The sequence below is a fragment of the Vigna unguiculata genome, chromosome 5 (genome assembly GCF_004118075.2).
Source record: "Vigna unguiculata cultivar IT97K-499-35 chromosome 5, ASM411807v1, whole genome shotgun sequence".
NCBI lineage: Eukaryota > Viridiplantae > Streptophyta > Magnoliopsida > Fabales > Fabaceae > Vigna > Vigna unguiculata.
In genome coordinates this window covers 4,803,052-4,826,136 of record NC_040283.1, presented here as the reverse complement: position 1 = coordinate 4,826,136, position 23,085 = coordinate 4,803,052, and the positions used below count along the sequence as shown (strand labels likewise).

General features: G+C 32.0%; 4 protein-coding genes across 5 annotated transcripts; 3 read left to right on the top strand and 1 right to left on the bottom strand.

Moving 5' to 3' along the window:
• The first annotated feature begins 6,880 nt into the window (after nucleotides 1–6,880).
• Nucleotides 6,881–10,511, top strand: LOC114185471 (GDT1-like protein 3). The gene is made up of 9 exons (XM_028073205.1): nucleotides 6,881–7,322; nucleotides 7,399–7,464; nucleotides 7,590–7,703; nucleotides 8,159–8,257; nucleotides 8,438–8,510; nucleotides 9,127–9,215; nucleotides 9,691–9,774; nucleotides 9,859–9,918; nucleotides 10,053–10,511. The coding sequence occupies exons 1-9, from the start codon at nucleotides 7,227–7,229 to the stop codon at nucleotides 10,239–10,241; spliced, it is 870 nt and encodes a 289-aa protein (XP_027929006.1). The 5' UTR covers nucleotides 6,881–7,226; the 3' UTR covers nucleotides 10,242–10,511.
• A 1,394-nt stretch (nucleotides 10,512–11,905) lies between these two features.
• LOC114184989 (putative pentatricopeptide repeat-containing protein At3g23330) lies at nucleotides 11,906–15,562 on the top strand. 2 transcript variants are annotated; one of them, XR_003604710.1, is made up of 2 exons: nucleotides 11,906–15,313; nucleotides 15,405–15,562. XR_003604710.1 is itself a non-coding variant. In XM_028072445.1 (2 exons), the coding sequence occupies exon 1, from the start codon at nucleotides 12,081–12,083 to the stop codon at nucleotides 14,346–14,348; it is 2,268 nt and encodes a 755-aa protein (XP_027928246.1). In that variant the 5' UTR covers nucleotides 11,906–12,080; the 3' UTR covers nucleotides 14,349–14,353; nucleotides 14,450–15,562. The 2 variants fall into 2 exon arrangements, 1 of the variants encoding a protein (XP_027928246.1); XM_028072445.1 differs by having other exon boundaries at nucleotides 11,906–14,353; nucleotides 14,450–15,562.
• Nucleotides 15,563–17,595: 2,033 nt separating this feature from the next.
• On the top strand, nucleotides 17,596–19,051 carry LOC114184991 (CRIB domain-containing protein RIC4). The gene is made up of 3 exons (XM_028072447.1): nucleotides 17,596–17,842; nucleotides 18,515–18,664; nucleotides 18,754–19,051. The coding sequence occupies exons 1-3, from the start codon at nucleotides 17,710–17,712 to the stop codon at nucleotides 18,951–18,953; spliced, it is 483 nt and encodes a 160-aa protein (XP_027928248.1). The 5' UTR covers nucleotides 17,596–17,709; the 3' UTR covers nucleotides 18,954–19,051.
• Nucleotides 19,052–19,408: 357 nt separating this feature from the next.
• Nucleotides 19,409–20,458, bottom strand: LOC114184990 (photosystem I reaction center subunit XI, chloroplastic). Its single transcript, XM_028072446.1, has 2 exons — nucleotides 20,159–20,458; nucleotides 19,409–20,051 (listed from the first exon to the last, which is right to left on the bottom strand). The coding sequence occupies exons 1-2, from the start codon at nucleotides 20,309–20,311 to the stop codon at nucleotides 19,560–19,562; spliced, it is 645 nt and encodes a 214-aa protein (XP_027928247.1). The 5' UTR covers nucleotides 20,312–20,458; the 3' UTR covers nucleotides 19,409–19,559.
• Between the last annotated feature and the right edge of the window lie 2,627 nt (nucleotides 20,459–23,085).

Sequence of the window (23,085 nt, the reverse complement as noted above, 5' to 3'; positions counted from 1 at the left end):
CTCTATTAGTCCTGCGTTTCCTTTTTCCACGTCTTTTTTTCTTTTCTTTTTTCTTTCTTATTTATTTAACTCACGAATTTTGACTTCTCGAACTTTTTTGCGTCAACACCATGTAATAATATTCTTCATTGAAACGATAAAAAGGTAAAATGATTTTTCACTCCCACGTGACCTAGTGCTTCTCTGTCACAGCCCAAGAAATTTTGTTTGCTATGAGAAGAATTGAATATTAAAAAGTGTAGAGAGAAAAGAAAAAGAAAAGTTGGTTTTAAGTTTATCTATTTTAAATTTTGAAAATAAAAATTTCAGCACAAGAGAAAATTGTTTAATTGCAAATTACTGTGTATTGTAAATATATTCACTTTTATAATAATTATTTTAAAAAAAGTATTTTGTTAAAAATGTTGAAAAAAAATTTATTTGTAAAAGTAAGGTACAAAAGAAATTAAAAAAGGAAGGTTAAAATGAATATGCTACTATCGTATGATTAGAATCAAATTATTCACCAAATTTTTAAATAATGAAACTTGAGAATATATAAATTATTCTTTCTTTTTAAGTTATATAGAATAATACTTTTTTAATTGTATAACAGAGGTGTGTGATTTTTAATAATGTGAAATTATTTCAATTTAACCACTAATAATAAGTTCAAGTTCTGCACCACTTTAAGTGAAAGATAGTTATTATTTATATTATAACCATTTTTTATATATTAAAAAATCTGTATATTTATTAATTTTATTTTTTATTTTTAATTTGCAGGTGTTGATAAAGTTGAAATAATTGTTTTTGGAAGAAAATAAAAGGCATGGGTTGATATTTATTATCATGTGGTGAGTGGTGATTGGTGCATAAAGAAAAAGAAAAAAAAAAGGTGAAAGGAGTGGATAATCGAATTTGGAACCATTGGTTTAGAAAGGAAAGCAGAAAAAAGTTTGTGGAAGACGGCTTGCAGTTTTAGCATGAAGTTGACGCCCCAAAAAAAGAGTCATATTAATACACAAAATACAAAATAAATGAAAATAAAAACAAGAAAAACAACTAACAAAAATTATGGAAATAAACATCACTTGTTTTCTTGAAACTGATTGCGTATAACTGGAGAGCTGTATGAAAGGGCAGAAGTCTTTTTTATCTCAATCATTTATTTAAAAGAATATATATATTTACTTAGAATAAATCACACTTTATTTTAAAATAAATATTTTTTTGTCTTCAAATAAAATGATATTTTCATATTTAATTTTAAAGAAATAGTGGTATTATTAATCTCTTAATGGGAAGTGAATTCACTCAGTTTATAAGTAGGGATTGAATGAAACTTAATCAGAGTAAGTATAAATATAAATATTTTTTTTATAAAGTCAATAAAAAATTTATTCAAAACTAACAATCCCGTGAATTTATTTTATTGTATTCAGAACATATGTGCTCAGCTGTACTTTATGGATTAAATTTATAGCGAACTATTGGTAAAAATAAATTATAATTCATTTTAATATTATCCTGTTCAATAAAATTCAATTTAATTTTCCTTAATCTTTGCTTTGAAAACAATAGTGAAGCATAAATAAAATTAAGATATAATAATATTTGAAATATATCGAAAGATTTATTGAATTTTGTATGATCATTGATGTCTTCAATTGAGATATCTTTAATACATCAATTTCCAATTATCATCAAATTATCAAAAGTTAGAAATATAGTATTTATGTTGGACAATCTGAGGTGAAAAATTTATTGAATAGGTAAAATCCAAAATACAACATGCAAATGGCTATAATTATTTTTAATTTTATTAAAACTTCTTATATATTGAAATCTTTATGAATTTCAAATTATCAGAATTTTTAAATCATACAAAAAATAGAGTGAAATCAATGAACAACATAATCTTTCGGTACTCATATCCCTTTCATCATTTTGTGCAACTATTTGTCTTTCATATATCTTCACTAGCTCGTCACTCATATTACATCAATACTATGAGGATATGATGTTCATTCAAATAGAGTATTATTTAATGGATAATTTGTACCTAATTTACAACTTCATGATTCATAAAAGAATTGGACAAATCAAACACAACCTTATTGACTAATGTTTAGATTAGGAATGTGAACAAGTCAAATAGTTATTCGTTGCGTTTCTATAAAAAAAAAAAAAAACTCATATATTTACTTGTTGTGCACCTATTTGAAAAATATTATAAATAAATTTATGAGTGTCCATGGATAATAATGAACCTTAACCCCTACCAAAGATGGAGGGAAGTGTCTAGGAAAATTAAGCATGATTAGGAAGGGAGTTCCTTCACCGTTCTTTTCTTAGTTTGTTAGGCTTTTAAATAAATTTTAGACTTATTGTGTTTCTTGTGGTTTCTAGTGACTGACACATATGCTTTTAAGATTGTTACCTTCTGGAGGAATGAAGGACTTAGTATGAGCCCAACCAATATTCTTGCCACACACCTAGTTTTGCTAAAAAAACTCATTAGAAGCAAAAAAGACCGCATCTTGGACGTGAGGATCACTATGCACACTTGAAGGAGAGAAAATGTAGTTTTTGAAGATTTTTTCAACTATTGGAGAATATTCTCCCCCTACCTCTTTGTTAGGGCTTCTAGAATATATTTTGCAATTTTACTAGTCTATGTATCTCTTTTCTTTGTATTATTGTTGGGAGGTCTACCTCCTAACCTATTTAAGAGGACCTCTTGCCTACTTGTAAAGGGTTATTGAATAAAGAAATAAAGTTATTATAGCCATTTTTGTGTCTCTTTTTCTATAGTGAGTTTATCCCTAGTCTTATTTTGAAAGTTGGTTTAAGTGACGACAACCACTACTCATTTTGGGTTGGTTCATCCCCAAATGGTGTGTACCCCCTCCCCATCCTCTTCCACTCCCTTTATTTTCATCTTTTATTTCCATTTCCAACTTATGTTACATTGTATGTTGCTATTGTGTTCTTGTTTTCCTTTTTTTTTCTTGAAATTTGTTATTTTGAATCTATTATTTTTTCTTTCTTTGGAATTTATATGAAGTGAACCTTCACATCCAGATAACATTGTTATCTTAATGTTCAATAGAGATTTTATTGAGACTTTTTTAAGCAACATAAACACAAACACCTGTCTTCTTTAAATTTACAAGATTAACTTTTATCATTTGGTAATAAGAGTTTTTTGTTTAAGGTGTTATTTTGTGTTTGTGTTTAATCTTGTCTTGTGTAACTATCTTGAAATGGTCCAAATCAACCTCTCCTTGGCTAAGTTGGAACATTTTTTTCACAAAAATGAGTTGATGACATTGTTTTACCGTTGGGCTCCTCCTTACACCCTGGGCAAAATTCCTAGGCAGTGGTTACTGACTTCGTTGTCACTAGGCATTGTGTCCCTATTGTTAGGCACTATTTTCCGTTGATGTCACCGACTTGCTTTTTACTGGTTGTGATTCTTATTGTTTGACGCAAGTTTTGCTACCAGGTTTTGTTTTGGCTGTTTTGGCCATTGTTTTTGCGTCTTCTAAATATGCTCAAATGATGTTTAATAACATGCTTATGCATTAGCCATAGAGTGGTCTTATCTCAAGTTAAATTGTATGCTAACTACATATTCGTGTCATTGTCTATGTTGTTTCGAGTCTTTAAACGTGCTTGCATTTGCTTGAGTCAAATGTCATATATGTTCATATGAAGTTTTCTTGTCCTTGTTTCCATGAATGTGTTTGATAAAATTCTTACTTAGCTTAGTATGCATGTATATTAAATTGATTGGTTGAACCAAAACATGGGAGTTAAATGTTCATTCTCATCTAGCAACTATTTCACATCTTTTAGCCATTCCAAAATCAAAAATTTGAAATTGTTGGCTACTATTTTGAGAACTTGGATGAGAGCCTTCTGACCTATTTGCAAACAAAAATAGCCTAAAAGTTGCATGAAAATTGGTTGTAGAATTAGACAATTTAAGTTGTGTGATGAGCTTGGCAAATTAGTTCCTTTTTTGTAGGTTTATTAGTCTTCTCAGTATGTATAGTTGGCTGCATTTTATTTGTATATTTGAGTGTTTCTCTTGAGTCTCATTTTAAGGTTTGCTTTTGTGATTTTGCTATTATATCCCTCATCTTAGTATTATTGCTAGGAGGTCTTTCTCTTGACATATTTATGAGGACCTACTCTCTACTTGTAAAGGGTCGTTGAATGAAAAAATAAGTTATTATAGTTATGTTTGGTGTGCCTCTCTTTCTAGATTGAGTTTATCTATAGTCTTATCTTAAGCTTTGGTTCAAGTGATGACAACCACCACTCATCTTGAGTTGGTCATCCCCCCAAGTGGCATGTCACCCTTTCCATACTCTTCCATTTTCTTTATTTTCCATCTCTTATTTCCATTTTTAGCTTGTGTTATGTCATGTGTTGTTATTGTGTTATTCTTCTTCTTTTTTCTGGTAATTTGTTATTTTGAATCCATCCCTTTGTCTTTCTTTAGATTATCTATGAAATGAACATTCACATTTAAATTATACTATCATCTTAATATCCAATGGAGATCTTTTTAAGTCTTTCTTAAGCAACACAAACTCAAAGATCATGTCCTCTTAAAAACAATAATATCAACTTTTATCAAATAATGATAGAGATAAAATCTTAATCATGTATCACAATACTAGTCAATATTATTCTTTATTTTTGTGATTCTTTGCAAATTCAAAAATGCTTTTTACTCATGAAAGTCCCATACATGAATGTTGACATTGTTTCACTAGTATCTTTTGTAAGTATCACTATTGATGATCAACAAAGTTTCATTGATGTGAAAAAACATTCTTTTTGAAATTTGGAGTTTTAAAAAATGGAAAATTTGTTTTATCAAATTGCAATTAAGACAAACAATATAGGAAAACTCACATTACGAAGATGCATCATCCCTAATATAGAATTAACAAAGAGGAACAAGAATTCTCATGACATAGATAATGACATAGTAGGCGAGGTGAGCAAAGAAGAAACCAAACAAAGACAAATCACAACATGGACAAAGACCAAGTGAATGTTCTCACATCATATATAGTTGTATAATGGAGGTTCTCACAAGTATGGTAGTGATGAAAAAATGGAGGTTCTCATGGTACAAGCGACAAAGTTTAGGTATTATGAGTAGAGGAAACCCTAGTTGAAGCATCATTGTCATAATTTAGTATGCATGAGCTTAACTTAGCTTGAAAAAAAGTAAATAAATGATATTAAAAAATAAAAGGAGAACAAGTTAGTCCTATAAAAATAGATTATTTAACTAACATTGTATCTTAACATAATTTTATTTTAACATTAATTACTATGAGTTAAATGTGTTAATAACTATTAAAATTGAAATTAGTTTTTTTTTTTAACTTTGAACCAATTTAGTCCCCCATATTTAAAAATGTGTGGATTTAGTCATTTTAATCCAATTTTGTTAAGTTTATTTGACGTTTCTCATCTACCGTTGAAGCATAGATGTATTAAACAATATAAACAACTAAAATGCTATCATGAAATACGTTTAAAATATTAAATAAACTTAACAAAATTTGGTTAAAATAATTAAATTTACACAATGTGGTTAAAATAACTAAATCTAGCCAAAATTTTAAAGGAAAGCTAATTTCAATTTTCGATTAAAATTAAAGAAAAATATATATTTAATCGATACCCGTATATACTACGAGTAATATGGTATCCCACGAAGACTTTAATTTTAATGTTCAACAAATAAATATACTATTTTAGTCTTTTAGTTAATATGTTTGTTTGGTCATGACGAATGTTTCATCTGATATAAATGTTCCAGTAATATCATTGATATATTATCTATAAAGAAAAATATAAAAGTAAATATTATAATCATATGAAATTGATGTATCGTATTATATTATGATAAAATAATTTAAAAAGACACTCAACGCGTGTAAGAAGATAACTTCGTTAATTATAATATACAATGTATTAGAATTAATACTTTTAAACAAAACATATTCATTAAGCAAATAACTAAACTTACCACCATAAAAAGATCAATTGAGTGTTTTATCATATTAAAATACTAAATTGATAAAATACATTAAATTAAATGATACAGTTCTCTATATAAAATTGAAATTAAAAAAATTAAAACATTTTTAAATGACTAGTTATGGCAGCAAATAAGAAACTTAATACTGTCCTAAATATATATTTTTTTAATTATCTCACTACATGTCACATTACTCGTAGAATATTATTTAAAAATTACCAGAATCTGATATTTTTAAAAAATTGTAAATGCCAGAATTTCAAACAAAAGTATATAAATTTAATTTTTAGAACATAATCTCGGATAATTTTATCCAAATAAAATTATTTTAAAAACATTAATACAAATAAAATGAATCTCTAAAAGAAATACAACTAAATGCACAAATCATAACTTTAAAATAAAATCAATTTCTCTTAAAGAACTTTAACTTTACGAGTCTAAAATAAAAATAATTAAATTAAATAATTGAACGCTAACACAAATTTTCAATTATTCATATCTAATCTAACAACAATTTTACTTTACCCGCTTAATCATAAAAATATGTAAATAAAGTCATTAACAATTGATATAAAAAGTACCATCATTACAATTAAAATAAGATACGGAAAAAGTTTAAAACATAATTGCTATATATATATATATATATATATATATATATATTATTCATGTGGTGATACCTTGTTTTATATTTCCCCCATATTAACGAGTTAAAAAATAAAAAATTAACTTTTACCAAAAACACGTTATTAATGTTCTTACAGTATTTTTCTAATAACTTTTTACTAAAATGCGTTGTATCCCTTTGTCAAAGTTTTTAGGTGGATTTGTTGAAGTGGGATTTGGCCTTGGTGACCCGAGAGAGACAAAGAGAAAGGAAAGAGCGCGTTATGTGGTTCTTGCCTCGGTAGTAGCAGAAACTCTCTGCATCGTATAAAATGCTCAGTGAAATGAATTCAATGTTCGGAGATCTGAACAGGATCTCTCTGCATAATTCAGATCCAAAAACCAGATCTCGCTAACTGAGATCACTATTCTCTTCCTCTCACTTTTCATCCCATTTTTTCTCAAATCCCCTTTCCACTTTCTCGAGAAAATAATTTTCCGTCTTCTTTCTCTTTGCTGCTTCCTTCTTCCTCGCAATTTCAACTGCCACGGGCTCACAATGGCTCCAAGCTTCAACAAACGAAGAATCCTTCCCGCTTTTCGCATTTTCCTTCTACTCTCCCTTTTCTTCAACTTATCATCCACTTTCGCTCAGGTCAACTTCCCGTCCTTCGTTCTTTGCGTTTTCTCTCTCGAATCGTGGCCACAACGTGTTTTATTTCTATGTGTAGGATTCTCTCTTGCAGAACGCGAAGGAAGGAGTCGGTGGATCTGTGGATCTCGGTCGCCGCGGCAAAGTAAGCTTCCGTTGCCAATCTTTCTTTCTTTTTCACCGTTATTTGTCGTGACGTTCAATTGTGGAGAAAACTCAAACGAATGTGTTGAAATTGGAAATTAATTTTAGTGTGCTTTCTGTGAACAGATTGTGTTGGATGAAATAGATAATGGTTCGATCCTTTCTCTTGGCTTGGAATCCACCGGTCCTGGAATCTTCGATGCTTTTTTCGCCAGTTTATCGATGATCCTTGTCAGCGAGGTTAGTTTAACGAAACTGCGTTGTTTGATTTTGCTGACTATATTTATAGCAAGTGTGTTGTAAAGCATTTTCAGCGGATCCAATTTGGATCTCAAGAACAAGAGTCTTTTTATATATTTTTTTGTGTTTATAGAATTGTATAGGTTCGTGAAGGATTGTGAGAGCTAGTGAAATGTAGAAGACGAGTGTTGTGAGAATAAACTAGAATCAAACTTCATTGAATGAGTGAAGCATGTGATAGAAAGCTGGTGTGCGACCTATATAGGCTATATAGAGAAAATAACCAATTGATTGCTAATTGATATTGCTGCGAACTAGCTCAAATTTTCTTTTAGACTATATTATGAGAAATAGGAGCTATAAAGTCATTAAGAATACTTGTTTCATATGATACCTCTCTCTCATGTTTGAGTAATGCCTTTTAAGTTTTAACTGATTTTTTTTTTTTGTGCTAGATCGGGGATGAGACGTTTATAATAGCAGCTCTTATGGCTATGCGTCATCCTAAGTCAATTGTCTTGTCTGGTGCACTAAGTGCCCTGTTTATAATGACGGTAAGTGCCACAGCAATTAACTAGCAGGTTTAGTATTTTTGCTCTGTTGTCTCATCATGGGATGCTTTTTTCATAGTACTGTGATGGAATGGTTTCTGCAACTAGAGAGCACCCAGAAAGGGGCGCTCTTCCTTTTCTTATCAATGTTATCTGGATTAAAGTTATTGTGCGTGCAATTAGGTACTTTCTACTGGGCTAGGCAGGATTGTCCCAAACTTGATTTCTAGGAAGCATACAAATAGTGCGGCTACAGGTACAATTTCTCGGTTTGATACTTATTACTGAGCTGATTAGCATAGTTTGTGAAATTGCAAAACGCAGTTTACATAGTAATTGTTTTGAATTACAAGGGTTGTAGATTCTGCACGCTGCATTTTTTATAGAAGCTACAACTAGTTCTGTTCAAATGGTTTAGGAGTCTAAGGATGCAGTTGACTGGTGGTGCTGCTTATATCCATGCTTAAGTACTAGTTGGTTGCAAATTTTTCATCCATTTGTGCCCAGCCTTTGTGGTTCACACAAACTTCTGGTGGTGTTTAGTATAAATAAATTATATGGATTTAGCTTCATTGGCCGTTTGTTTGTGTTGTGTGTCTGTTCCAAATATGGTTTCTTTTACTTGTATGAACTCTTTTAGAATTCTAGTTAGCTTGCGCCTGAAAATTTGTTTGTGTCTTTATAAGTCAAAATTATATGCTACTCAACAATTTGTGAGCTATTTGCTTTTTGGATTGCCATTTATAACTTAGTGATTACCAGTTTCCAAATTTCTATTCATTATCTTGTGTTTAACGATGGCGTTATTGTCATTTGTAAGTTCAATTTTTGTTAAGGTGAAGCTGATTCTATTTCTTCTCTGTCACTTGCAGTTCTTTATGCTTTCTTTGGGTTAAGGTTACTATATATTGCATGGAGATCAACTGATTCAAAATCCTCCCAGAAGAAAGAAATGGAAGAAGTATGTTTTTTTTATTAAGGCTTTATAGGAAAATTCCGATGATGGCCTGAAATGCTTGCGAGTCACTCTAACACTTATCCTAATGTACTTTTTACTGTTGACTAAATTTTGTGGAAAATCACAAAAGTATATGGGTTCTACTCCTTGTTTAATGAATTTTACTCATGATTTTGTAGTTTTCAATAAATTTTAATTAAGGGAATATGTTGAAAGATGTGTATTAGTATGAATCGCTTGCACTTAAGAGGAAACACCTTCAAATAAGTTAGTTTCGTTGCTGCTTTGTTTTTTTCTTTAAATCGTAGTTTCCCCTAACACCTGCCATAAGGAGGGAAGCTCAATTATTTAACTGTAATCTTGCTGCAGCTGGCAGGATTCTATAGTTGATGTATTAATTAGTTCCTTTTTTTAAACAAAAAAAAGACTATCTGGTCAAATATGGAACATGCTAAGAATTATTCTTCTTGTTAACTAGGTTGAAGAAAAACTTGAAGGCGGACAAGGGAAAACTTCAGTTCGGCGTTTCTTTTCAAGATTTTGTACACCAATTTTTTTGGAGGCAAGTACACTTTTTGATTTGCATCAATTATTTGACAGACAATAGTCACATTTACACATGTTATACCATCTTATTTTTATGCAGTCCTTTATTTTAACATTCCTTGCTGAGTGGGGTGATCGTAGCCAGATAGCGACAATTGCAGTAAGAAAACTGGTCCCCTGTAGATCATTGAACATTTCATGCTTTCGTGACTGATTTTATGTCTTAGGTTTTGTCGGCAACATTAGTAGCCTTTCCCCCCTACATATTTCGTGACCTTTAATTTCCTTCTGCAGCTGGCGACCCACAAAAATGCTCTGGGAGTAGCAGTTGGGGCCTCTTTGGGTCACACCTTCTGTACCTCGCTGGCAGTGGTGGGAGGAAGCATGTTGGCATCTAAAATTTCCCAACGCTCCGTAGCTACTGTTGGTGGCTTGCTCTTTCTCGGCTTTTCCATATCTTCATACTTTTACCCGCCTCTATGATTAGTATAAGTGCATATTAATCTGATTCGTAATGGCTTGTGGCCTTCCTATCCCGCTTTATTTTTCCCCATAGTTGTCTCAATTGTAGATTTTGTTGTACTTGTTCCCTAGGAAAGCTTGATACTAACTGGAACATAAGATTTTGATTCCCATTCTTTTTTGTAAAATATGTTACGTTTTTGTTTCCTCACAATAGCCCATAGATAGCCATTGTTATTTATCATTATTTTTGAAAGGTGAAAGTATCGCCCTCTTTTCATGGTGCCTTCACAATTGGCCCTTTTTACTGCGGGTTAGCTTTGAGCATGAGATTGAATGATTGATGGACACCTAATTCTGGATTTTCACTATGGACTAATGGTTTATTGCTTATAGTCAGGATAATGTTTTGTGGCCTGATCGGCTTACTATTTGAAGGATGGATAACCCTCCTAGTGGTTCGAAATAGTCGGTGGTTAGTTTCTTGATGTGTTCTCTCGGTGTTCTTTTTCGAAAGTTTATTCTCGTTTGCCGCTATTACTTTCTGAGCCTGGGTTTTCGTTTTAGTTTTGTGCTATGAAAGTGCTAAACGCGATAATGAAAACAATGGCTTGTTATCACTTAAAATTTACTCTGCTTTTGGATTATGTATTTTCATATGTTCAAAGAGTGTGTGTGTGTGTGTATAATTTGGATTTGTAACTTATTTTAATTTGCAGAGAGTTTATTGATACATTGTAAGTAAACAAATCCGGTGTAGAAGTATATCTTCTCAACCGCTAATTATAAACGTTATCAAACTTTCCTTGCTTTCGTAATTTCGTAATCCTTCTTCTAACCGTGATAAGCATGCTCAAATTCAACCATTTTGTAAGTACAAGATGAACTATAATTTCTCCATTGAGTCGTGTTTGTAAAATAGTTTTATTATTACTTCTCATTCCTTTGTCTATCATCGTATGTGATACTTAAAGATGACCTGTGTTCCAAATTTAGAGCACATGATTTAGAGCTAACATTGGCCTTCACATTAGCTTCCTACGTATGACAATATTTTATCCAATGTCAAATCTACATTCAGTTTCATTAAGAGAATTCTTCCCCATACTTCAAGGTGTTGTAACACTACCTCTGGTACTAATGGATCTCATTCTTGCACCACTGCCAGGTGTAGCAGTACCACATAATACAGCACTCAAGCCAGCTTTTTCCTCCCAACATAGAAGACCCAGTACTTAAAATAGAGGAAAATTAAACTGGCATATCTTGTGCTAGTTGAGTTGTTGTCAACGTATTATCTAGGATACATGGGTAGTTATTTTCATTACAATTTAATACCTTCTTGATTGGAAGATCAATGCTATCGAGAAATATGGACAAGTTGAGTTAGAAGACTAATTTAAGTTTTTTATATTAATAAATGCTTTGATAGTATTTTTTGTATTGTAGCAATGATTGAATATTTTATTCTCTATTTATTTTTTACTCAATGATAATTGAATTGTTGATTAATGTAAGCAACATCATTATTTAAATAGATTAAATATCCACTAACGAGAAGAAAGTGGAAAAACAAATTAAAATTAACTTCTCTAAAGCAAATTTAGTATTAGTTTATGTATAAATTAATTTGAAGAAGTTATTTTTATACTTTTATTTAAAGTTGCATTAACTTGCAACTTTTTTCCTCGTACAGAAATTCTTCTTGGATAAACTCGGTCGTGGTGTTATTTCTTATGGAACTGAAACATTCGTTTGAGAAGTTTTACATCATACGAACCATACGAATATGAAGGTGAAAGTTGTTTCAACGCACGAGCTTTACAAAGGGCTTCAGACTGGGTGAAAGCACTTACTTTTATGGGTCTTGGATCATGTTATCGGATATATGGCAACCATGTTTATCTAGTTTTAGTGACCAATTATCGCATTACAACTACTATCCCATTTCACCCTCGTTACCGCCAATCATGCTCCTTCTTTCGTTCCACCATATCCAATGGTCCACCACCGCCGGGTATCCTTCATGCCCTCTCCGTCAAGAATGGCTCTTTTCAAACTTTGAACTGGGTTAACCATCTTTTAACTCTCTATGCTAAATCCAACAACATGGGCCATGCCCAGAAGCTGTTTGATGAAATTCCCCTCAAAAACACTCACACATGGACCATCCTTATATCAAGTTTTGCCAGAGCCGGCTCTTCAGAAATGGTTTTTAACCTTTTCAGAGAAATGCAGGCAAAGGGTGCTTGCCCAAACCAATACACCTTGTCCAGTGTCTACAAGTGTTGTTCGTTTGACAGCAATCTTCAATTCGGCAAGGGAGTTCACGCATGGATGCTCAGACATGGGGTTGATGTAGATGTCGTGCTGGGGAACTCTGCTCTTGATGTTTACTTGAAATGCAATGCTTTTCAATATGCGGAAAGGTTGTTTGAGTTGATGGATGAAAGGGATGTTGTGTCATGGAATATAATGATCGGTGCGTATCTGCGTTTTGGAGATGTGGAGAAGTCTCTTGACATGTTCAGGAGTTTGCCTTGTAAGGATGTTGTAAGTTGGAATACTATCGTGGATGGGTTGATGCAATGTGGTTATGAACGACGGGCATTGGAACAACTCCATTGTATGGTGGAATATGGGACTGAGTTTTCTGATGTCACTTTCTCCATAGCTCTTATTTTGGCTTCCTCTTTATCAGTTTTGGAGCTTGGGAGACAACTCCATGGGATGGTCCTTAAACGTGGCTTTGGTAGTGATGGTTTTACGAGGAGTTCACTTGTAGAAATGTATTGTAAGTGTGGGAGAATAGATAAGGCATCTATAATTCTCAGAGATGTTCCTCTGGATTTCCGGAGAAAAGGGAATGTTGGAGTTACTAGCAAAGAAACAAAGGCAGGAATAGTTTCATGGGGTTCAATGGTTTCTGGTTATGTTTGGAATGGGAAGTATGAAGATGGTTTGAAAGCTTTCAGGTTAATGGTTCGTGAACTGGTTGTAGTGGATATTCGAACAGTTACAACTGTTATTTCTGCTTGTGCTAATGTTGGAATTTTGGATTTTGGAAGGCATATACATGCCTACTTTCAGAAAATAGGGCACAGAGTAGATGCTTATGTTGGGTCTTCATTAATTGATATGTATTCTAAATGTGGTAGCTTGGATGGTGCATGGATGATTTTCAGACAAATCAATGAACCGAACGTTATCTTGTGGACTTCAATGATATCTGGCTGTTCGCTACAGGGTCAAGGAAGGCAGGCAATTAGTCTTTTTGAAGAAATGTTGAATCAGGGTATTAGGCCAAATGAGGTTACTTTTCTAGGGGTTTTAAATGCATGCAGCCATGCTGGGCTGCTTGACGAAGGTTGTAAATATTTTAGGATGATGAAAGATGCTTATTGCATCAATCCTGGAGTTGAGCACTGCACTTCTATGGTTGATCTTTATGGTCGAGCAGGTTGCTTAACCGAGACAAAGAACTTCATTTTTGAAAATGGTCTCTCTCACTTGACTTCTGTCTGGAAATCATTTTTATCATCTTGTCGACTTCATAAAAATGTTGAAATGGGAAAGTGGGTTTCTGATATGCTGCTTCAAGTTGCACCATCTGATCCAGGCTCCTACGTTTTGCTATCAAATATGTGTGCTTCTAACCATAGCTGGGACGAGGCTGCTAGGGTAAGAAGTTTAATGCATCAAAGAGGAGTCAAGAAGCAGCCTGGTCAATCTTGGATTCAACTAAAGGATCAAATCCATACTTTTGTCATGGGAGATAGGTCTCACCATCAAGACAAGGAGATATACTCATATCTGGACACTTTAATCGGAAGGTTGAAGGAAATTGGGTATTCCCCTGATGCCAAACTGGTCATGCAGGATGTAGAAGAAGAGCAAGGAGAAGTACTTATTAGTCATCACAGTGAAAAGCTTGCAGTAGTCTTTGGCATCATTAACACTGCCCATAGGCTCCCGATTCGAATTATAAAGAACCTCCGCATTTGTACAGATTGCCATAACTTCATTAAACATGTTTCTCAGCTTCTAGATCGTGAAATAATTGTAAGAGATATTCATAGGTACCATCATTTTAACCATGGTAGTTGCTCTTGTGAAGATTATTGGTGACATAGGTAAAACATACAATTACTATTATTAAGTATACGATATAGTCTTGATGTTCTGAAACCAGTCATGATGTCTTCATTTGTGCTACGTACATGTATCAGTGCATCTGAGACTAGTTGCAACAGAGTGAAAATGACAGCGGGGAATATTCCGAGACTTTCGTTCCAAGTTACATAAACTTTTTGGTTCCTATTTTTTAGCTATTTCTTTTTTTATTGTGAGATTCTAATTTGTATATTTATTTTGTTACCACATGTTAGACTTACCAATCATTTCAATCCTGGTGTCTTTTATGATGTTTCATCCTCCATATGCCGTTACAAGGTAATTGATGAAGTACTGCGTTAGATCAGATAAAACAAATGAAATTTATATTCTGATATTCTGTTTAGTCTACCCAAAATAATATATATATATATATATGAAAATTGAAAAATAATGAATGAAAATTGAAAAATAATGAAAATAGAAAATGTTTTAGGTAAACAGAGGGAAATTTATATTTCAGGTTAAAGAAGTGTTTAATTCTCAGTACTAAGTATCATAAAATCATAATAAATTAAACATGAAAAATAAGTAACATGTTGAAGCAGCTTGTGGGTTCTGGTCATTTGTTTCATAAAAACTTGTGGAACTTCCAAAGCTCCCAGTTACTAGCTTTATGTCACAAACTGACAAAAATAAATCATTGTTATTGGAATGGTTTCAGTGTTTGATGTACTAGTACTTCAGATCTCTCGTATTTTCCACCTTTGTCCAGTTCAGTAATCAACTTTGAAGTTTTTTTCGTGGAACAAAATTTAGCAGGGAAAGGAGGCTGCATGGTACAAACCTAAGCAAGAACTTGATACTTACAGATGACCTACTAATGGAAGACCACGAGCAGGAACCGAATCTAAGCCCCTTTTGTCTGCGTTGTTCAATCCAGCATGTTAAGCAACCTTCATTGCGCACTTGATTGAAAGGTAAAGCCTTTTACACTTGCCTATCATGTCTTATCTTCTTCATATTCTCGCATACATAGGACTCACCTAACTCTGAATCTTGATACTCAAGGTCTTGTACATCAAGGAAGCTCTGGCAAAATTCGTTAGTTATCTAGGTTCTGGTTTCGTAGCTTCTATGTAGGCCAATAGCGCTTTAATTATTGCTTGCACTATTCTCATATCTGCTATAATCATGCAAATCACAATGCTTTTTTTTTGTATCGATAATTCTGCAAATTGGAATTTCTTTGATGCTCTGTGGCTTAACAATTTGTTCTGCAAGAGTCATATATGCACAATCTAGTTCTTAACATCAGAAAATCTTGAATACCATTGTTCCGTACCACAAAAATGGCAAATTCTGGTAGAATAGAACTGACAGAAGCAGTTGTTGAATCGAAGCAAATGAAAAATGTAGCAGTTAGTACAATTAATAATTTCAAACAGAAGAAACAGCACTGATATTTTCTTTCTCTGTTTTGGATGGCAAATAAACAAATAAATTATATGGGCAATTCGTTGTTTCGATGTGTGGTTGTGCATGCTTTAACTTCTCTACTAATCAACATTATATCTCACGGGAAAAATGCAATGGTAGAAAAGGACTCGATCGTGTTTTATTGTGCAAGTTGTTGTGGTCGTTATAGGTGAGACACAGCTTAAGAAAGAACCACTTGACACTTTTTGTCTCCTATAGGCTACAGGGTAAGTTAATTCTCAGTTATACTGTATGGACGCATCATTTGTTTTTAACAGATTTACATTAATCACAGACAAAATGAACACTATTATTGGTTCAAATAGTGATAAGAATAAGATAACCACTATTTTGAATGTTTTAAATCACATTCCAGGAACAGTTTATGTTCGTTACTATCATGAACATGAATTTGTTAGACCAGTAGTTTTTGTCGTTTGGTTAGAACGTGGTGCAGTGTAACCCCTCATATAGTCTCCATTCATCTGTTAAGTTATTCCTGTTGCTGCAAATTACCTCATAATAATGAATGATTTTGAGAGGGAATAAGTGAGATGAAAAGGAGAGAAGAGAGATAAGTAGACTTTTTAAGAAAAAGAAAAGTGTGTTGTAAAGACACTTGTGCCTAATAATATATTTACATAATGATTAAAAGCAAAAGACAACATACATAATTTATTTTTTTATCGAGTCTCACTTATTTAATTTAATTATCAAATTCTTAAAGTAATTTAATTAAATTATTGAATGAGGAATACAAAATAGGTTACACTTTTACTTTTCATTAAAAATGTGACTCCATCCATGATTTTCATTAGGAATAAACGTGTAAGGTTAAAAATGAGATAAGTCAACTTATACTTTATCTAAAATACTTCACACCTAAATCTCAAATATAAGGTTTGTCCTATTTATTTATTTCACGTAGACTTTTCTTCAAAGGCTAAGACCTTTAACGTAAGCTAATAAATTTAGTATTATTATTTATATAACTTCATAACTCAGTTTGTTAGGTTTAATATTTCCATTTTACTAAAGAAACTTTTAAGTGATTTTGTGAATGAGTTGAATTTGAACAAAGTTTAATGTAGGTAAGGTTGTGACATAATTTGATCCCTAAGTAAGAGTTGATTAAAGCTTCATTAACTTGCTAAGCTTTCGTTAATGAACTCACATCAAATTTAGTATGAAGAGAGACAACTCAACCTGTCTTCAACAAATCCACTTTCAATTCTCACAATCAATGATGCCATTCTTCTTTGCATTCAAGAAATATCAATTTTGGTCTCCATCGCCACGAGTTCAAGATTCATTCGGAGCTTCGCTTCGGAATCACTACTTCTAGATCGAGTCCAAAACAAGCAATAAAAAAATGGATAATGCCCTTTTATTTTTCTAACGAGAAAAAAAGAATGTACACTACAAACAAACTATAAAACAATAAGATATGATTGGTGACTTATTGTAGAAGAGAGGTAAGTGAAGAAACGAGGAGCACTTGAAGGAGCAAATTATGATGTGATATTATATTTCTTTGGTTCATAGTGTTTGATTTCGCTTTAGTCACTCACTACTCAACCAAACCCACTTTTTGAAGGTGATGTTCGTTAGAGACACAAATTAGGTTAAAAGAAAATACATATATATATATATATATATATATATATATATATATATATATATATATATATATATATATATATTGAAATGTTGCGTATGTGTGTATGTCACTTTCATTCACCAAACGGATTTGTTTATAAGATGTAGCTTGACTTTGTAGAGGTAATGATAAGATGTTCATAATTGTATTATAACAAGAAGTATATAGGGTGGGTAGGGCTATATATTGTAGTAGTGAAATCTAAGGTGAAAGGTTGCATTGCTCGAAGAAAGAATAATGAGACAAAGAATGGAAAGGCTTGTGATTCTTCCTTTCTCTGCTGGTTGCATCTCTGAGGCCAGTGTTGCTGTTGGTCTTCCTCAACCCAGAAGATCAAAACCAGACACCAATTCATCACCTCCTACAATAAGTCTCTCTCTCAATTAAATTTACTATTTTTATTTCTATTTCTCCATTATCATAAAACGTAAAGATTATATTTATTAGTCAAATCATGTTGAATTTAGATTTTCTACTAGATTTGTTGATCTTGTGTTATGTTTTATAAAATGTATTGATTTTGATATTTTAAATATATTAAAAAATATAAAATACCAACATTAATATATTTTTAATATTCAGAAGAGTACAACATAAAAAAAATTCAACCACGAATCTAGACTCGGTTAAGACTGATTAGTTAAAAAACAACTTTTGACTATGATCGTAATATATTCATTACAACAAGTCATGGAATGGTATGATTGTAAATAAAAGGAGATTTTGTTATGATTTTTAACAAATTTAACTAATTGTACTTCTTACTATGACGAATATATTTTTGTCTGACATTATTTAAAAATAATTTTAAATAAACTATATAATTTAAAACATTCGTGTGGATATATGTTTAAAATTTTATATTAATTATAGATGACATAAATTTAAATCTTAATTTACAAATCAATTTTATAAAATTAAATTAGAGCGAAAAAGATTATCTTCTTAAATTTCAGTCTGTTATGAATTATTTGAATTGTTTGATTTGTATCTTATTACGTGGTTTGTATAATTATATATATATTGCACGAGACAAGTGTAGAAGGAGCAAAGGGTGTTGAGGATTCAGAGACTTTGTCTGGTGAAAACATGAAGAACTCGTTGAGGTTGCTGGACGTTGTTCCAAAGCCTAACCTTTCCAATGGCTTCAACAGACTGTTCAAGGGTTTCAAGAATTTCTCTCAATTGTTTGGTACGTAATAACCTCATAAAATTCATCTCTGGATTTAGTTTGTAAGTTTTGATTGAACAATGTTGTTAAAAAGTTGTGTTGATGTGCAGTGGAGAAAGATGAATATGAAGAAATGGAAATAGACATGGAAATAGGGTGTCCAACAGATGTGCAGCATGTCACACACATTGGTTGGGATGGCATTGCAACTTCTAATAATGACCCTCTCATTCCTCCACAACTCCTCTCTCTATCGTCTCAATCTCTTCAACATCAAAAATTTCAAACATCATCGTCATCTCCTAATTAATGTTTCACTCTTTTAAGAATATTCTTATATGTCAAACTAGAAATGTGAGTTCATGTATTAATCGTTCAAAATATATATATTTTGGTGAGTTCAATTTACTATGTTGTTAGTCATGCTTTAGTTTCTATGTAAATGTATAATTAAACCAACGTCAATTATCTCTCTATATAAACTCATCGTAAGTGTTATTTTTCTTGAATACCAGAAAAGACATTGCATTGAACACCTTTGGAAAATATAAATACGGGTGTGAAAATGAATAATAAAAACCAAACCTTGCCACGAATTAATCCTCATTCGTTTTAATTTGTTCGATCCTATAAAACCACAAAGTTGTAAAAGGAAATGTTTAACATGTCAAAAGTTGTTGTAAGTTGAAAACGTTAGTACTTGAAGTCGATTTCGTGTTAACAAGTCAGGGTTTCATGCATATATATATATATAGCATTAAGAGATGGTAAGAAGAGGAGAGAGAATTTAGCATTTGTAACATGTTGAGAGTCATAAAATACATCATCATTTACATGCATCTCTATTGCACAAATAACTCTTCATTCATTGTCCATTTTTCATAGAGAATGAAATAGTAATAAAGAGAGAAACAAATCACTTGATGTAGTAAGGAAGGTCCAAGACATAGAGGAGGAAGTAGGCCCAAATAACACCCGAAATGCCTCCGAAGAAGAAGCCCCCGGTGAACTTGGCCCATCCATCAGCGGTCTGGAGCTGATCGGGCTGCTTCTTGCGGCCCGTTAAGGTCAGGGAAGGGGCCGTGGATGCGTCTCCCTCGTTGAACGATGAGATCCCATAGATAGTAAGGACGATGCTGAGAATCACCACAAGCCCACCAGCCGCGAGCGAGCCCGCTGCGCCGGCGTACTCGGTGTTCCTGAGAGGCCCGGCCTTCACGAATGGGCCGACGAGGAGGTAGCCGTGGGCCAGGCCCACTTCGATGCCTCTGAGGAGTGGGCTCACTGCGGTCCTGTAAGCAGGGAGGTTGGACAGGTACCAGGCGATCAATGGGCTGGATGTTACCGGCGTCTCGAGACTTCCGATGAATGGGTCACCGTTGATGGGCTGAATCACTTGATACGTTGGCTGCCACAAAAAAAAAAAAGTGCATTCATTCACCAAATCCATAAACATGAGAACAACAAAGAGTTAAAATTGAATGTTTTGATTGTGAAGATTAAAAAGGAGAGTACCTTCTCTGATTGGATGGCCTTAACGGTGAAGGTAGAGTGCCTTCTGGAAGGGAAGAGAGGGAGTGGAGAAGAGGAAGAGAGACCCTTGGGTGAGACGAGAGTCCTAGTGAAGGTGGACTTGAGTTGAATCGCCATTGGAGAAGAAGCTGCCATGATTGGGTTTCTGAGAGAGAGTTCGTAGAAGACAGAGTGTCCCAATTGAGGAAGTGAAGTGGCTAAGTACTTTCATCTCTCACTGCAACATCAAGGTTGTGGCTCTTGAAGCCCTTCTTTTCCCATTGGTTGATATGCATATCAAAACCTTATCCCTTATCCAAAACCCAACCTTTCAATCTTCACTGGATATTTTTATCTCTTCATCGCCTCTTTCCGCTTCCTGGGCCCATCTTGCAGGCCCACTTCATGCTTCTTTCAACCCATCAACACTTCACAGTCCAACAACAAACTCCACCTCCGATTTTTCTTTCTGCACCCATATTATTAGTAAATGCACCCCCTAATAAGATACAATGACTACAATACCCTTCCTCATTATATCATGTCACAATTCCTGCTTCAGACAGAGGAGGAAGAAGGAGAATTAGTTCGCAAAAGAAACTCCTTCTATAACATATTTGTGATACAGAAAACCTTTTCCAAAATCTTGATCGGAAGATATTATATAAAAAATTTGAATCAATTTATATATAAAAAATAAGAGTTCGTTATTTATAATGATATATTAATCTAATAAACCTGAATATAGTTTTGATCTTTTAAGTTTTAAAACATGATAAAGAAAATATTAAATAAAAAAAATGAAATGTCGGTCAAATTATGAAAGCAGTAGGTTATCCAGTGATAGTCAAGGGAGTTAAAGATGAAGACCGAGTCAAAAGTGTGACCAATAATTCAAATACTTGCTCCATACTCCATAGTTTGTTCAATGCCAGAAACTTCATTTTTTTCTTTTTTTAATTTTTGGATTCCCACAACTTTGTCGGTCTAATGTTTTTCATTGTTATGAATTTGTTTTTGTTGAGGCTGCTTTCTTGGGAAGAGAAAGACAAAGTTAGTGACAACAACGTTTGATTGTTATGCCACATTATCTTGACCATCCAAAACAACTCATTCCTTTCATCATCAAGTTTTACACATAAGCAATTAGGTCATCCACTTCGTCGATATGCCTCAACTAATCACACACATAAAACTAGGTAAGTTGATTATTCATAGTTCTATTTTCAAATTTTGTATTTAATAAAAAAATGTTTGACACTATTTAACAACTTATATAAAAATAAAATAGTTTTAATAAAAATTAACTTTTATATTTTTAAAAGAAAATAAATAAATAATTATAAAGAATAGTATCAAACGATAATAAAATAAAATAGTATCAAAATACTAATATTCTTATATTTATTATGATAAAATTACGGGTCATTCAAAATAATTCATTAAAAGAATATAATATTAACGAAATACTCAACTTACACAGAATATTAACAATATTCCAATTCAAAATTTAACGGATACACTTGTCCAAATTTTTTTGACAAAATTTCTTTTGAAATAAAAGGCTTTTTAACATTTATAATTCTTTAACTTTGAATCACTTCAAGAAGATAAATCATCGATTTTAATACACTTATTTAAAAATACAAATATAACTCACATAAATAACTGGCATCATTCAATCCAAATATTTTAAGACAAAAAAAAATCATAGTCTTCTCTCTAAAAAGATTAAACTTTTTAATGTCTTTAGAATTTAAGCAAATCTAAATTTTCACATATTTTTCATTGTAAATCGATTTGTTCGTTTATACTTTTCGTATTCATACTCATTGAAAAATAAATAAATAAAGATATCTATCTAATATCACATGCATAAATTTAGAAGAAAAAAGAAACTAATATATAGAAATGAAACAATATTCCGTGCATCACACGGATTCAAGTTCTAGTCACAGAAAAAAAAAAAGTTTTCTAAATTATAGAGAAAAAAGTAGCCGACACTTTTACCTTCTTTTTTTTTATGATTCCTAACTTCACCTTCATATTACTTTCTTACAAATGGCTAAATCTTTTACTTTTTTTTTCTATCAATTATCCTGTGATTTTCTTCCTTACGTCACTCGAAACACAGTACAAAAGTCATTAAGTATAAAATTAACAACTATTCATCGTAAAATTTTTATAAATAGAATTAAAATAAATAAATATTTTATTTTTAATTAAAATAAAGTAATAAAGTTGTACTTTTTATCCAAATAAATAATTTATCTAAAAACTTTATTAAAATATCATTTTCCTAATAAATAAGATATAGCTGAAAGATTCATTCCAAGTTATTAGTCATGGTTAAGATAGGTTAGTGTTAATATTTTTCTATATGTACCGAAAAATTTAATTTTTTGTATGATGGGATATAAGAATATGCATTTTAATGAAAATATTTAAAAATAGTGTAATGTAATACATAAATAGGAAGCTTCGGAGTTTGAAGGGAAAAGATTGAAGAAGAAGAAGAGTGTAACGTCCTACTGAAAGGGGCTGGTGAGTAAGTAAAGCGTGTCTGTAGTTATTGATTTGGATAAAAAAATTGAAATTGATTGGATATAATCGAAGTCGGTGGAAGAGTAACGTTGGTGAAAGCAGAAATGGAAATGGTGCATAAGTTTAAAATAATGCAAATAATCTATAAAGATATATACAGAGCAGTTTTTTTTTTCTACTTTTTAAAATATCGATTTTATTTCTTTAAATATAATTATTTATTAAATTTTTAAAAATTGATTGTTACTTTTATAATTTTTTATAAAATCAGATATTTCTATTTTTTCTCTTCCTTTTTATTTATTAATGGTTATTCTTTTATCTATTCTGATATATTTTACTTTATTTTTAATAAATATAATTTATATATATATATATAAACTTAA